The sequence below is a fragment of the Eucyclogobius newberryi genome, unplaced genomic scaffold (genome assembly GCF_026437365.1).
Source record: "Eucyclogobius newberryi isolate DKJ021-1_F unplaced genomic scaffold, fEucNew1.0.hap1 SCAF_19, whole genome shotgun sequence".
In the NCBI taxonomy this organism is placed as follows: domain Eukaryota; kingdom Metazoa; phylum Chordata; class Actinopteri; order Gobiiformes; family Gobiidae; genus Eucyclogobius; species Eucyclogobius newberryi.
Genome location: NW_027315823.1, coordinates 21,963,810 through 21,980,754, shown reverse-complemented (window position 1 = coordinate 21,980,754; position 16,945 = coordinate 21,963,810). Strand labels below are relative to the sequence as shown.

At 39.2% G+C, this 16,945-nt stretch overlaps 1 protein-coding gene across 2 annotated transcripts; it reads right to left on the bottom strand.

Annotated features, from left to right (window-relative positions):
• Positions 1–1,205: 1,205 nt before the first annotated feature.
• Positions 1,206–5,650, bottom strand: draxina (dorsal inhibitory axon guidance protein a). 2 transcript variants are annotated; one of them, XM_072452162.1, is made up of 6 exons: positions 5,188–5,650; positions 4,566–4,765; positions 2,662–2,779; positions 2,371–2,457; positions 2,182–2,271; positions 1,206–1,472 (listed from the first exon to the last, which is right to left on the bottom strand). In XM_072452162.1, the coding sequence occupies exons 1-6, from the start codon at positions 5,615–5,617 to the stop codon at positions 1,360–1,362; spliced, it is 1,038 nt and encodes a 345-aa protein (XP_072308263.1). In that variant the 5' UTR covers positions 5,618–5,650; the 3' UTR covers positions 1,206–1,359. The 2 variants fall into 2 exon arrangements, with proteins under 2 accessions (XP_072308263.1, XP_072308264.1); XM_072452163.1 differs by having other exon boundaries at positions 4,566–4,753.
• Between the last annotated feature and the right edge of the window lie 11,295 nt (positions 5,651–16,945).

Here is a 16,945-nt window from a genome sequence, read left to right as displayed (position 1 = left end):
GTTTGTAAACTTAATACTCATGCACCATGTTACTGTGCCTGCCTGCGCTGTGTGGAATAAAACAAAACAAAAGTATAATTGAATACATTTGCTTATTAAAATGTCTGGATATATTTTGGGGAAAGTTTCTGCGTAAAGTTTGCAGATCCTACTTTGACTCATCTCCATTTTGAATATATCACTGTCTGTCATGCAGAGGGGACTATCACAAAATAAAGAAATCTTTGTATGCAAGGACAGCTCATCGGGAGGTAAGTGGGTCTCAGAGCGTTGGACAGACATTCAACAATTTGCATGATGCTACAACCTCTCTGCAGTAAACAGATATTTTTTTTAATTAATTCAATCATATTCTCCTGTATCTCCTCTTCATTGTTCTATTCTTGGGTCACATTAAGAGTCTCGTTGCCAGAAATGAGCTGATGAAAGATTTGAAGGTGGATCCTGACAGTTTTGTCATTATCAACTGGTCTCTGTGACAAGATGGAATTTTTATGCTAATAATATTCATGAATTAGATGTGAAAGTTAAAAATGCTCACATGTTTCCTGTCTGTGATGAGTTTCATTGTTACTATTTTGGCTTGCTTGTTGTACTGCTGCTGTGCACTGCGATTTCCAGGGAAAACAAATATTCTCTTATTTCATAACTTCCTATTATGTTTCACACTTTTTTATAAAGTCAACATATCAAAACATTACAGTAAATGAGCTGCTATGTCTGCAAACTACCTTCAACTTGCCTCCACCTGCACACATAAATGTATAATTAATGTAATGTATTTTACTATACCTTTGTTTTATTTTTAGACTCAAAGACTCACAAAATAAGACGTATAGAAACTGTAATTACTTTCCTGCATCTCTGGAGAATCAAAAACATCACAGTTCTAATCTGTTTTTTAATAACAAAAACTAAAATGTAGAAATACAGCTCAGTCCAACATAAATAATAAATAGAGTTTACACATATTTTAAAATGTAGAGTCAAACAAGCGTCTTATACTAACATTTAGTACATGTACAAGTACTTTGTCTCAATAAAAAAGTAGCAGGGGCCAATGGGTTTATGTACAATACAGCAATCCGACACATTCTAAAATGAATAAATCAAAGTTAGCAGATGAGATACCTCGACAAAAAGGTGTTGTGCATTCAAGTAAATAAAAACAAACGTATTATGTCTGGAGAGGACAACAGTCAAGATGTAGGCAGTCGAACTTAAACATTTATTCGTAAAATCTGATGTTTGACTTGGAGATATCAAACCCCGGGACATTGGTCAGTTCGTTTGGATGATGTCATGTCCCTCTTGTCTTATTTAATATTCTGCATGGTTCTTGTTCAGTGTGTTTATTGCTCAGATGGTGATGAAGCCTCCCTGGTCACTGTTGACAGATTCTGGGACCACACAGCGCCCCCTTCGCCGGGTCACGCGCCTCTTCCGGTGGAACTTGGCATAGCATCGCAGCCCTGCATGAAAACAGAGTTACGGTCATTTAGATAATCGCTGGATGAGGCAACAAATATGAATGAAAATGAAAAAATGATATTAACAAAGCACTGTATTTAGTTTAAAGGTGCACTATGTCACTTTTTGGGTGGTGGTCCGTCACCTGTTTGTCTCCGTGGAGATGTTATTGAATTAGTATACTGTACGCTCTTGTTATTCAATTGCAGGTGTTTAGGTTTTATGCCATACTCTGGAACATTCTTAGCATGGCAATAACATCTCCATAGAAAAGTTACATAATGTGCCTTTACATTACTGCATCACGTCTCAGTTTACCAGTTAATTTCACATTCTCTAATTTATCTGCATGTTCCAGTCATTAGAGTAAAGGACTGTCCATTCTTCTAATAATTAAATCAAATGTCATTGAACAACAGCGAATGGTCGGTATAGTTTATATATATATATATATATATATATATATATATATATATATATATACATATATATATATATATATATATATATATATATATATATATAAAAATATAAATATATATATTTAGTGCTTTTCCACCTCCACAGGGCCCTCTCTTTACATTATGGAAATGTAATCGGAGTGTTTGCTTTTAAAAGTGCTGAGTTTAACGTCTTAAATAAGCGTTTTAAAATGCCTCTAAGCAGGTAAGATTCACGAGTGACGACGAAATAAAGTCTTGAGCGGCTGACCTTCCTCACACATGCAGTCGTCGTAGCATTTGTTGTTGAGGCCTCGGTTGTGTACTTTACACTCGTGCTGCCGAAGGTCACAACAAGAACCTTGATTGGAGCAAACACAAAACACAGAACACTGTCACTGGAAAGCCCTGTCTTCCTTACAAACATTATAGTCATTACAAAGTGCTTAAAGACACTGACCTGGAAGACAGTCCAAGTGATGGTCACATGGCTCAACCAAATCTGAAGAAACAGTTCCATTACTGAGGTTTTTAGTCCGTCTCTTGTCTGCAGAACCAGAAAGTGAGAAAATCAATGACTAATAATTACATTGTTGACAGCATAGCAATGACATGACAGTCCTACTTTACACTAATGTTTCTTTACTGACTGACACACAGTTGGCTCTGTCTCACAATGATTCCAAATCGTCTAAATGCTTAAACTATTGCGTTTAAAATACCATGATATCAAAATCGATAGAGAACCTACCTTTTTTATTTGAGGATGGCCACGTGTCTGGCTTCATGTCTTCATAGTCCGTCCAGTCAAAAAGAGCCATGTCCAGAGTGGGCATGACGTCTCCCTGGCCCTTGCCTTTTCCTGATCTCTGATGGGGAAACACATGTAACTGATGGTTTATGGGACAATAACAACAGCGTACACATGTATTTATGCAGATACATAATCTTTATATCAAATAGCTTTTGATGCGTGTTTGTTTTCTGCATTTACATGACAGGGCTGTGATTGGAATGTGAAATTATATATTAGAATCAGAATCTGAATTAGAAAAGGTTTATTGCCATTGTCAATGACCAGAATTCACAAACAGAACTTGCTTTGGTGATTCTGTGCAACATAAAACAATGAACAATGATATAACAACCGATGTAAGTGAAAAAGAAAAACAATTCAAATCTGCTACAGGATAAAAAAAAAAAAAAGCTATAAGAGAAAATAAAAATAAAAAATAGGCTTACTATGTACCACAAATCTTAAAGTTTTTGTAATGAGATGATGAAAGATTGAGCAGAGATTGATCCCGTTCAGATGTGAGTTTGATAGGAGTCATGTTTAATGTATATGAAAACAAATTGTGGAGGCAATAGCAATGTCAAAGCTCCTTAACTCAAAAATGTTGTGTGCACTTAAACAAATTCCTCGAGATAATTACAGCCAACAATTACAACATTTGTATAAACAAGGGAAACAATTATTCACACTGAACGCGCTCTATGCACATATTTACTTAGAATACACGTTTATACTTCTATTTCATCTGTTTGTTTTAGGCACACTGATGCACCACATCTCTGTAATTACTGTATAAAAGTAAAGTCCTCTCTCATTCTTGAGGTGTAGCATACTGTGACTGGTAGAAAAGTGGCTGTCTAACCACGATCAATGACACAATCAAACTTACATATTCAAATAGGGAAAATGTGAGCACAGGCCATGCAAAGACTGCTCTTTCTTAGAGGAGTTGGCTCTCTTAGAGGATATTGGCTTAGCCTTGCAAAAATCTAATGTTACGCAAGGTCCTTTACAGTTATTATAATTGCTTGATTTAGAGTAAATTTGATATTTTTAGGTTGTTTTTTGGATAGTTTCTTGGTTATAACTACTGCAGTGATGATGTAGTCTAAGACCTAGTTTAGCCCTGATTTCCACTTAGAATAGTCAGTATATCGATGGTGATACTCGGAAAGCCAAATGTTTTTGTCGGTGGTATTTGTCCTAAAGGAAAAGACCCCCGAAAACAGATCAATAGTGTTTTCCTCACCAGTGTAATGGGCCTATATGGAAATATCAATTACAGTGGATTAATTGCAGGGCTACCTGGAGTTCAGCCGCTCATTAAACCACCCACAGAAGATCGAACACTAATTAAGAAACCATTGTGCTTGAAAAAAGGGGGTGATAATTTTTCCACAGTTGTCCAATATTATTGGACTTCAAACCAAGGCCCTATTGTAAACTGAATACCAAGCACTCTATCCATCTCCGTCAAAACAAATGATGTTTATGATTTTTTTTTTTACTAGTTATTTTATCTAACTTTGCTAAATTTTGATTTTATACTTCATAAAACTGGCATTGGGATTTTACAAGGATTGCCCATATTGTGATATACTGACTGAAAACATCACTCCACTGTTGAAAAACTAAATCTAGAGCTCAACCACGAACATGTTTCATGACAGCAGCAGAGTTTTAGTAAAGATAAAGAATCTTTTTCATTGCCACGCTCACAATAGAGGTTGTCATTAGGTTTATGGCAAAGTGAACAGCATAAATGCTGGTCTATTTTCCCGTCGCTTCCCCCACACTGGAGTCATGCTGGGCAGAACAGACGTAGCCTGTAATGAGTACTTTTAGGGGAATGGGGTTACCTGCGGTTTGGTGGAGGCCGGGGGCAGCGTTGGAGGATGCTCCTTTGTAACCGTGGTAACCATAAAGGAGCCCAAGCTGAAAACAGAGCCACTGGTGCCGCTGGGGGAGGGGGGGTCACTGGGCAGGGTCAGGCCTGAGGAGGCCTCAAAAACATCTCTGTCCTTTAGGGAAGCACTGAGGTCCAGAGCTGGGGAGAAGTCTACAGACAATCAAATATAGTTTATATAGAACACAAAGTACATACATACATACAAGTGCCAAACAGAGATAAATACATGTGCTTAACAATCCGACGTAATATGAGAATTTACTGAACACAATAAACAATCCATGAATCCAGATATTCACATCACCATAGCATAAAATAATGCAGATATTAATTTAAAATTCTACAACAGTAAAGAATTATGCAAGATATTGAGTATCAACTACAATTGGGTATTGTTTCCAGGATCTCGACTGGCCTAAGGAAAGAAATAGTATTTTCAGTTTCTGCATGGGTATCGACAGATAAAAGCTGGATCTGAATACAAAAGGTGTCACTTTTATATACACAATCAAACTATGATGACTGACTGTAAATTAAAGTACTGTATTGTATGGTGTGAATTGCAAACACACCTTTACTTTGTTTCCCCTTATGGCCTTGTCTCCTGTGCTCCATGTGTTGCGCTTGTCCATTCCCATGACCTTTGCCCTTCTTGGTCCCGAGCAGGTTGTTTTGACTCATTCTTCCTCTGTCTCTGTCCCTCGCTGGTCCCATCTCCACACGGACTGGACTCATGCCCTCCAGCCCCAGTCCCTCGTCCTCCGGCTGTCCCAGAGGGTGAAGAGACCGGTGCAACAGAGGACCAGCCTTAGTGCCCCGAGGCCTCTGACGTTCATGCCTCCTGCTGTACCCCTGCAGAGCCTGTAGAGGGTGCTGAAAGGTGTTACTCCCTCCTGCCGAGCTCTGCCTCCTTTTGCCACGAGGAACCTCTGGGTCTGCACCATGGGACAGGTCCAAAAAGGTCAACAGGGCGATCGAGAGGACAGTCCAAACGAGAGTCATGGTCCGGGAACAACGCCTCCTGTGGGCTGAGAAAACACAATGCAATTAGGCTTTTCAGTGATAATCCTAAAATGTTTCACTTCTGTAACAAGAATCTAGTTGAAAAAGGCCTTATTTGGAGATCAAATCAGCAGACCTCTTTTACAGCCGTGTGTAGGTCCATAGCTCTTGTCTTAAACTATAATAAATGAAGTCAAGGTTTGATTTGTGCGTAGATGTGTACAGCAAACTTTACCGCCTTGTTACTTGGTGCTTAAGGCTCAAACGTTAGCAATGGCAATGCTGTTCTTCAATGGGATGACAATAAACTGAGCAGTAATGACTTTAAAGTTGCTGTCCTCTTTTACGGACGACCCGCGTTGCTACAATCTGAAAGTCCTCCAAGTGTATTTGCTCCACTTCCTGCTCCCCCTCGTCATCTCTCACCTGCACAGACAGTTCTCTCAGCCTCAGAGTGGGCCATTTATCTGGGCCGGGAGATTTTTTACACACAACTCTCCGGTCTTCATTCACGTTCTTTCATTTCTGTGCGATGCCATTCGAAAGAGCACATCCTTCATCTGGGCCTATTCACACACTGTATAGAGCCCAGTAACTGTAAAGTCACTGTATGAGCCATGGCTGCCCAGAAAACGACAACGTGGAATAAATTCAAGTGGGTTGAGAACATTAAAATACAGGAAAACTACTTCTTGCTTGGTCATAAATGGTTTGTATTCATAGATCAGACTCTCCAGCAGGCATGGATTGGAAAATTACTTTTATTTTCTTGCAAGAAGCTCCTGAATTTCATTTCGATGGATTACCATTTTGATGAAACTAAATAGAAAACAAACCAAATTTACCCCAAAGGTATTGTAGTACAGTCATTCATGATTGGGGCAGAGCTTTTAATGCAATTTTCAAATCATTATGATGAAAGGTCTCTGTAAATGTATTTTGGCATTACATATCCCATGGAGGAACACGATTATAGAGCTGTGATGGCCCTCTCCCGCGGGTTAAAAGACAAACTGACAGACGGTGCCGGGCAAATAGAAAAGAGAGGAAAGCTGCTGCTGATGCCGTGCACCATAGTTTATGCCTGCTCATGTGAAAGTACATCTTAAAGTGTATTCAGAGGTACTGCTGCTAACACACCCTTGAGTTTACTCTGGTCTATCGGGTCGTTTCAGGCAGTGAAGGTGTGTGATTTTGTTCAGTTAATGGACAAGAGCAGGCTGAGCTCCAGTGGGATTTAAAGTCAGAGCATGTCGCCCGGCCTTTTGGGACTCAGGGCAGCTGCGCAGTTTGCAAACACACATGCTCAAAAAGCTGCCGCAGCGGTCAGACTTTGTCTAAACAAGGCGTCCAGAGAACATTGACAAGGGTTATGGCACAATTGAAATGTCAAGTTGACAAGAGTCTGCATAGATAAATTACTGAATATTCTATCAACACCCAAACAAGAAAATGTTGTTATTTGCTGACCCATGTGTAGAGTTACATAATATTACTTTTGTTGCAGATCCAAATAGCTTCCAAACATTATGTAAGGAGGCGACAAAACAAACTAACCAAGGCAGATATTAGATGATAGAGGTCTAAGCACAAAACAAAGCTGAGTGAATTCAAACTTTTCCCATATTTAACTTTTTAATATCAACAACAACTTATGTTCAGTTGCCTAAAAAATGTGGAATTAAAATTAATCCCAAACAACCCGACTGTATGAAAACAGCCAAAAAGCCAATCTTCTGACTCAACAAACTCAATTCTCCAGCATAACAGAAGGACCTGGTCCATAGGGACGCCGTGCATCAATCCCAATCCAATCTGCGCTCCTGGACCTGAATAGAAGCGTGGAGTGAAAGAAAAGGCGGGCTGGCGGTTTGAACACAGCAGTGGGCTTCTTTCTGAGCTCACTCCTCACTTGTGCAGCAAACAGGTGGTCCTTTGAGGAGCTCTCGGGGTGGGATTGTGGGTCTGTATTTGCTAAACAACGAAGGCGAACAACAGCCTCCAACCAGGGAGTGTTTTATATCTGTTTGAAGCAACAGCCAGAGCGCATCGGCTGCAGGGACCAAAGGAATACTAAGGAATACCAACTAAGAAGTGAATACTATGACATTATAAAAGGCTTCATTTCTAGCATTTTACAGGCCTAGTGTGAAAGATAAGATGATTCAACTGGACATGATGCAACTAAATGCAACACTTTTGACCAGAGTTAATACTAAAGCTATACAAGCCATAAAATACACACACTTGCACATTCATCACATCAAAATTGGGTCTAAGCTGGGACTAAAACTCAAAACTAAGCCTACGCTAGATCAGAGCTTAACAAGGACGGGAACACGACCAAACCACGTTCACATCAGGACTAAACTGTGTCCAATTTAGGACAAGTGTGAACAGATAAAGCTAAACAAACAACAACAAAAACCCCTGGAAACGATAAGAAACTAAGAATCAAATTATCTGCAACGTCAGGGGAAATTCACACAGTATGGAGTGTAATATTGAGAAGTTTATGAGCCAACAAAAACATTTTGAAATCAGTTCAAATCCCCGGTCGATGTGAAAAGAGAAACACAATCAAGGCAATGTGCGGTTGATTTGCAGTGGTTGTTGTGGAAATCACCACAAGAAGTAAAGCTTATGAGCTAAAGAGAGTAGATAGATTTCTGAAGTAGATATAATACTACGTGAACAAACAATGAGCAAACTCCAAAGGACGTTTCCATTTATGTGATTGGATTCTTATTTAGTTCAGGACTAAATGCTATATCCAAGGAGCCAGGATAGAATAATTATTTCATGGTAAATAATAGATGAATAGATAGATAGATAGATAGATAGTAGGGATGTCACGATATAACATGTTTGTGTTACTAATTGTGTTAAACAATCTTATGATTATTGAAAATGTAACCAAACAACAGTGAAATCTTTAATTTTCTTTCATTCCCATGATCTTATGTGTTACTGTTCCTCATGCTTGCGACTGGCTTTACAAAACTGAACTTTCTGAATGACAAAATCAAATCAAATGTGACAAAAACATCATAACAACACCAAACAACATCAAAAGTTATTTATCTTTTTCTTTTTCTATTGTGCTCTACATTGAACAAAAAATACTTAATTCTGCTCATAAAATTGTCACGGTTATTATTTTGTGGCTCCTACGATTATATTGTGACCTGAATAACTACAATTATCGATTATATATGGCTTAGAAAATAGGACTAACAAACAGCGTGTCATTTTCTTCACTTTTCAGCAGGAGTCAGTCCGCATGGAGAGCGTGAGGGAGGTAATGACATGATAGGTAATCTGTGCACCAAATTGCAAAGAGGCTACTTACGGAGGGCGGGATAACTGTGATGATGTGTCCTGTGTGAGCCCAGTGGGTGAATTATCAGTGAAAGGACTCCAGATCTAACAGCGTTTGGCCTCCTGACTTAAACCACTGTTACTTCATCCTTAAGCCTCACCTGCTGCGACTCCGATCCCCATCTGCTCCCGCGGTTTCATCTCTCGTAGCAACCAGCGGGTCCATAAGGAAGCCGTAAACAAAGACCCCAAAGGAACAGGAGGAGAGTGAGGGGCTTTTCCTGTCACACGGAGGACACTGTGAAGGCCCCTGTGCACTCACCGGTAATATGATTATAGCAGGTACAATCTGTTGGACTGGACAGCTTTATCTGACACCAATGCAATTTTCTCATTTGCTATGTTGACGCTACCAATGAATTTAATTTAAAAAAAATAGCCTGATATCTTCAGTTTGAGGCACTGGAGGAACTGCTTATGTGAACTGTAAAACTGTATCATATTGTGTTTGTTTGTCTTATGTTTCCATTGTTTTACAGGGACCTGGAGTCTAAAATAAAGTTTGATTAATTACAGTTTTTGTTACTGGTTTTGAAGCTCCAGCACAGGCCAATATTGACTGTGTTGTCGCAGTTATGGATATTCTTTTATCATCATACTTTTCTCATGTGGGGCAGTTTGGTTTACACAGTCACTGAGTTTATTTTATGTGATATAATTTGGGAAAATGATCAAAGTCTGCCTCACGTGGCTTCAAAAGATTAGACAAGGAGCTTATTGGACATCAGCTGCTGTAGATTCTAAAATAATCTGCATCGACCATAAAAAAACACATCGGTCGATCTCTAGACAAGTGATATTTGCATTGTCAGATTATTTGAGGGAATAGTAGTGCAAGAACAACGACGACAACATTTGAGTTCAAAATGTCATTGCGCAAAAAGCCCACAGGAACTCAGACAGTCAAATACACAGCTTCTAGATTTTCCTTTTGCTGCCACAAAAATCGTTATGTAAGTCCACACACACTAAATCTTTAACCTTGAAAGTTCCCTAAATGTTTCAAACACACACTGTTGATATACTGCTAACTGGCCTTAACTCTGAAAAATTATGCATTTTCTTTCATCAATAATCGTAAATCTAACCTATCAAAGTTACCTTTATAGCATAATGCACATTTCTTCGAGGATCACTGACCTCAACTCCAGCAGTTTGAACGTGCTTTGTCTCTAAACAATACAGATGACACATTTACAGCTTTTAGTGTGAGGTGCAAACATAAGGGAAGGTCCATCTGTCAGCAAGTGGGCCATTATGAAGACACACCGAGGTCGGCTGGTAATTTGGTCCTATAGGTACAACAGCTGTGATGCTTGGTTACGTCCTCTAGGCCCTTATCTTCTGCTCGAGTGAACCAGGTTCTGAAAACGCACACCAAATATTCAGAGTAGCAGCGGGTGGGAATCTCCTCCAGACACCCACATTGACGCCGCGTGTTTCAAAAAAGCCGTCAGACATAAACAGCACCAGTGTCAGAGCGAGAGGTGTCCCGCGGAGACCAGAAAGAATGAGTTAGACAAAAGGATTTGCGAAAAGAGGCGAGAATAAGATGTAAAACGCCATGAGAAGATGTAAATATGCAGACAAAAAAGGACATTTTAACTGTAGGGAATCTTGGTTAGAACAAAATATGAATGAGAAGCGTGTTGTTATGTCAAATAAAATGTGTTTAGAGATGTTTTTTAAGTTTAGTTATAATTGAGTTCTGAGTAAATCGAGTCATGTTTTAGTCCTGGTTTGGTCATTCTTGAGTTCATGAAAGCTGGGACTGAACTGGAACTAAACCTTGACTATAAGGTAAAGACAGGACTAGAAAAGAGACCAAATCAAGTCTACAGCAGGACCAAACTGGGCTCAAACCAAGACCAAACCAGGGCAGGCGTGAACGCAGCCTGACTTAGCCTGGATTTTGTCTTAGTTTTAACCCATGAGGTCCTCTTCATGGATCTTTTTTTTTAAAGCGAGCAACAGACTGCACTACAATTTCCCGCATGATTAATACAGTTTTTATCTATCCCTCTATTTATTTAAAACCATCTTCACTGGTACAGAGAACATATATGAAAGAGTTACAGCACATTGTTTAGACGTGATATCTTGCCCATTCAACAGATAATTATTGTTAACGAACAAGGCAACAGTGCTAAATTGAGATCACTCTGAAACCCATGGACAGCTTGTGTTCCACTGAAATGTGTTTTATTTCAGGTTCAAGTAAATGTGTTAGGAATATTGCACACTTTTCATCACATATTCAATGTTATAATGATGACGAACAAGCAGAAAAAGCAACTCAAACGCATATATTAGTAGGTCATACTCGACTTTGGTTTCCAATCATTAAAATCTAACAAATCGCAGTTAATTGAACATCAATTGAACAAAATGCGCAACGTGTGCATTACCTTGTCTTTCATGTTCCAAATACTGAGTGTTTTCCGCTGCGTTTTGGCTCGGGGTCGCACAGGCGGGGGTCCTACGTTTGGATCACGCAGCCTACAGCTCCTGATTGACTCTCAGTTAATTAACACCATCTGATCAAAGCCAATTATATATTATTTTCTTCTTTTTTTTTTTTTTCCTTTTTTAAAATGTATTTTAATTGGACGATTTCAAAAAAGCAAATGCAACTTTTTCTTTCCACTTCCCAATCTCCTATAATTCCATTACATGATTGGCCATTATTAACCTGGGCTCGTGTGCAGTGAGCAACAATGAGCTGTCAGAGAGGAAGATAATAGCAGATAATCACTGCAATCATTCCCCACACAACCAGCTCAATGAAGCCTCTTTGTCCCGCACATTTCGAGGCAGAACGTGGGGAAACAAAAAAAAAAACAGCGCCGTCCTAAAAGTTACTGCGATTATCCTGGGTGACTAAAAAATCCATGAAGTGTATTGCGTATTTCAGCTCATCAAGAGGAAACTTTTGGAACATTTTGCAGCGTTTGGTGGAAAGAAATGAGCGTAAATTGGCAAATAATATGTTTCTGGGGGTGAGTCTGCGAAAACCCCCCGCTGTAAAATACATTGTAAGTGCCCCTGGGTGTGTTTCAGCACCACAGCGGCCAAACGTGATGATAAAGCAATAGAAGAAAAGATTATAATGAGTTAACGCGTCGTACCTGGTTTCACTCTGCGGTGCGTGATGCGTCCTTTGAAATGCGACTCCGGGCATGTGGCAGGAGGAGAAGTAGTCCAACTTGCTCGCTCCGTACTCTCCAGGACAAGATGTGTTCAGAGCATCAGTCTCCAGCGTCTTAAGGAGAGGAGGAGAGGAGGAGGAGGAGGAGGAGGACGAGGACGAGGAGGAGGACGAGGAGGAGGAGGAGAGGCACCGCCGAGCGCGCTCTCGTCGGCGCGTCCTCGTCCAGGTCCCATATGCAGCCTATAATAACGGCGCTGCAAACTGCGCTCTACAAACTGTTGAGTTGAGAGCCTAAAATGCAACAATTAAATAGGCCAAGACAAAAGAACGGCTGAATAAATAAAAAACTTTTAAAAAAAAACTGCGAAGAAGGGAATATTTCCTTAAAAACAAACAAACAAACAAACAAACAAACAAGGAGATGGATGAGCCAATCAGATAAATGTGAAGTTGTTCGTCTATTTGTTTTAGAATGATGAGGTTTGAGGATCGTTTCCATTGTGGTTAGAATCAGAATCAAAATCACAATCAGACAAAAAAAGGTTTATTGTTTTTGTCAGTGAAAAAAAATGCACAAATATAACATATTGCAGGTTTAAGACAACATTTTCTATCTTTTGAATAAGAAAAAGTCGCCAAAATGTTGTCCATAAGCTGAAATCCATGAATATATATATAAGCTTATGGACCATATACATTTGATAATGAACGTTCTCTCCATGTGTAGACTGTATAATGTTGTTACATGGTTCATGCCGTGACGACAGAACAAAAGCAAAAGGAAAAACTAACGGCTATACTGCTCCATGGACAGTGCAGAGAAAGATGATGCAATTTATTTAAAGAGTATAGCATGGTGGTTGGTGGGGTCATATCTTATTCTGAATAGTATTCTCTACAGGTAAATGTGACAATAGTATAGGCTTGTATATTGTTAGTATTATATTTGTAATGTGGTAGTTTTTGCACACCATGCCCATCACACACCTGCAGTCTTATAGAGAAAGACCAATGAATAGTCTGCAGCAAAAGGCACACTGCATTTTTGATGGGCTGTTCATTGTGAGCACTGCAGAGCTCCAGCAAGCGCTTATGTGGCTTGAGGCTGTTTAAATTGTGCAATAGCGAGCCAATGATTGTGTGATTACATCTGGGAATTGTTTGACATTTAGGAGTATTTATTTGGCTCTTTGTTTCAGTGGAAAATGCAGAAGAAAGCGGTGGCCGTGCTTTATAAAGCTTTGGTTTGAACAAGGACAATGCTGACAAGCCACTAACAATGTTGTGGCGAACGCAGCGGGTCAGAGCCTGCTGTATGGAGATATAGGACTTCTCGGTGTAGTCGCTTTTGTACATAAAAGCAATGTAGTCATGTGCGTATGTCCTGTAGAAATCATCAAAAAGTACATTTATAGGTTATGTCCGTAGGGATCCAATAGCATATCAAGTATACGTCACCAAGGTGATATAAAATCATATATAGCCATAGGGTACGCGTGAAATGGGTTCACTGAATGGCCATATCTCTGGGGGAAACATGTGTAGCAGTAATACAAGGTACAATTTTTCACATTTGCACCTTGCTCCCTTTATACAATTCAAGAAAATGAAAAAATTAAATAATAAATGTAAGTAAGTAAGTAAGTCAATTTTATTTGCATAGCACCTTTCACAGACATAAGTCACAAAGTGCTTCACAAAACACAGAATAAACAATAAAAACACAAAAAACTTACAGTGAGCAATACATATACAACAATATACAGTCAAATCAGTCCGGAAAAACAAAAGCAATTAAAAGGCTTGACTAAATAAAAAGGTTTTAAGCTGACCCTTAAAAGCAATAACTGAGTCCAATGTGTAAGTGCGACGCAGGGTAACACAAATCTAGAGCCTTGTTATGTTCGTGCAATGTCTTACCGTGAAAAAGAGGCAAAGCTTTCTCAATTCAGGTTACGAGGAATGTGAATTCATACAGGAAAACTTATTTTTTCAAATTGTCCCTTTATAGTCAGGACAGAGATGTGACAGAAAGGGCATCTGGTGCGAAACAAAAGGGATCTGCTAAAGTTATACATACCGGTAGCTATAACTTGTTATCAATGTGTCCCATTTGTGTTCATTATACTGGTGCCCCTCATAAAGAGAAGGATGACTTAAAACACTGGGCAACAAACATCATTCATGTAATTTTTTTGAACATGTTTCGTCTAGTTTGAATAAGAAAAAGAAAGCCAGATTTGGACATTGGCAAATGAAGCAAGTCCAAACAAAGGAACCAGACTATTGAAATTCACATATTCTTCAAAACTCACAATAGAGATTTGGCTTCAAAGTGTTGCTCTTTAGAAATCACTGTTTACTGTAACCACAATATAATTGGAGAGCAAACAGTCCGAGTCAATGCAGCACTGTTTTTTTGGGGCCTCTGTATAACTGTGCTATGAGCCTTGAATTTAATTAGACATTTTATTGAGAAAGTGAGAAAGCAACAGATGGTGAGGGCCACTGCAGCTGCACAAGTGGGCCGATTCAGAGGCTAACTTTGTTTTAAATTGTTCACGCAAAGGGCAATTTGTTTTACAGTATTATTCTGCCACCTTCATCTTACTCTTGTTAGGAATCGAGGCGCTGGAGAATATTCCAGAAAATGTGGGTCTTGGACAATGACCAGTTTCGGCCATAACACAAGGACAATTAATCCACAGTAATAAAAAAGGAGCCAGCAGAACGTTAACTTTAATTAATTTCATTTTAAATTTTGGATTGGGACCTGAATGTTAATGCACATGCAAGGTATAAAAAACAAATATGTTGGCATTTTTTTTTTAAACAAGGATGATGATACGGTATGCAATGTATTTCCATTGGAAATTGAGTAGAAACAGGTTTAATTTCCTATATATATTTATATTTATAATATTTGTAAATTGGAGGGTTCTGAATTGGCTTCTTAAAAGGTCCAATTGGCCTTGTTCTTATGTTTGGAAAATTAATTTGGTCAACAAATATTTGGGAAGCAGTAATTTAATTTCAGTATTTTTATTTTTCATTGTGTTTTCGGGTCATAATGGCACATCATACAAACTATATCAAATGTATCTGATCAAATAACCTATACTGTAGCTTATACACATCCCATGTTCAAATTCACAAACACATCAGTGTACATCCACACTGAGAGTAAAGTGAGAGGTCAGGGTCAGCTAAAGGATAGAACATATAGACACTCTCTGTCATGTGCTGTTTTCAATATTGTACTAAAAAAATGAATCATTATTTCACTAGGCAATATTGATGGAAATTCATATATTTTACTTCCTTCTCGCTTTGAGTGCCGTGAAGGTGGAAAAGCGCTGTATGAATACACTGTAATAATAATAATAATAAATATAGCCGCAAGCGGCAATGATCGGCCCTCGCCACGCCGCCGCCACACCGCCGCCACGCCGCAAGAGGAGGGGGCGCTAACGCGCCCCAATTGTCCTTTTATTACGCCTACTGCTGAATCTGTGACGCTGTCACATCTTCTCCCCTTTGTTTTACCATCAAAAAGCTATTTTATTTTGAATTCTTGGCAAAATGTGCGGCTTTGCCGCACAGACACCGTGACTCTTTGAATGAAAATGTGGATAACTTTTGATGGTCCTGAAGATGAGTCTCACCAAATTTCAGGTTAATAGGGCTGACGCCCTGGGAGGAGTTTGTGAAAGTCTAAAGTGTAAACATGTTCTGGCGATTTCCCCATTGGAATAACATGAAAGGTTTCGGTCATCGTTACGGCAACGCCATAACAATTATGACATGGGTCTCATTGACTTTTTTGATGGGGATGCTAAAATTGAGTTGTGTGTCAAATTTCATATAATTTAGCAAAACTAAACATTTAACCTCCATATAAAATCTGTAGGGGGCGCTGTGGCGCCAAATGAATTTATTTCACTTCAAGTAGGTTTAGGGCAAAGAGTTTAACAACTGATTCTAATTTGACGCAATTCGGACTTTATCTGCGCAAACGGCAGAAATTTTAAATATGGGAGATTTCTGAAATTCTAGCTACAGTTTGCGGCTTCGCCGCACCGAGACCGTGAGAGGTATCAATGTAAATTGGATAACTTTTGATGTCCCACTCCTCAGTAGCATTTTCACCAAATTTCAGCTTTTTAGGGCCAACGCCCTGGGAGGAGTTCGTAAAAGTACGACGTTTGGAAAAACTCCGAAGTCATGTTTAGCCATTTTTGAAGCAATATGGCCGACATTTGGTTGGGCGGACGGCGTTGCCGTAATAATATTTTTTACTTCTCTTGTCACCATCTACCTCTGCGCCAAATTTCATGATTCTACGATCCGATTTTTTTTGGGTCATTTCCCATCTCTCAATGCATTTTTGGTACATTTGGGGGCGCTGACGCGCCAATTTTTTATTTTAGAAAAGGGAAATAGCCAGAATGTAGAGAGGCACGATTTTTAGAGGTGTGAACATTTTTGTGACTTTTCGTCAATGTTCACTGGGTGAAAAATAGGGGGGTTGGTCCCGAGAAGAAGAAGAAGAAGAAGAAGAAGAAGAAGAAGAAGAAGAAAGAATAATATTCCGATGCGAAAACAATGTTTCCCATTTTTCAAATATCATAAACTATACATTTTCGAAAAGCGCTCGCGCTTTCCTACCTCATGGTGTGGGTCCCTGGTCACTGACGGGTACTTTCGTTAATTTTGAGTGGGCTCCGCCCACTTTGTGTTTTTGGCCCTCTATACAGTAATAATGTTCAATTTTTGCATTACATGCTTATATGCAC

Excerpts from the sequence above, each read along its gene's own strand:
- draxina (XM_072452162.1), bottom strand. The coding sequence starts at position 5,617 with ATGACTCTCGTTTGGACTGTCCTCTCGATCGCCCTGTTGACCTTTTTG. Across the intron at positions 2,272-2,370 it reads TCACTTGGACTGTCTTCCAG|GTTCTTGTTGTGACCTTCGG; the intron begins GTCAGTGTCTTT and ends GCTCCAATCAAG. Across the intron at positions 1,473-2,181 it reads CGACTGCATGTGTGAGGAAG|GGCTGCGATGCTATGCCAAG; the intron begins GTCAGCCGCTCA and ends GTTTTCATGCAG.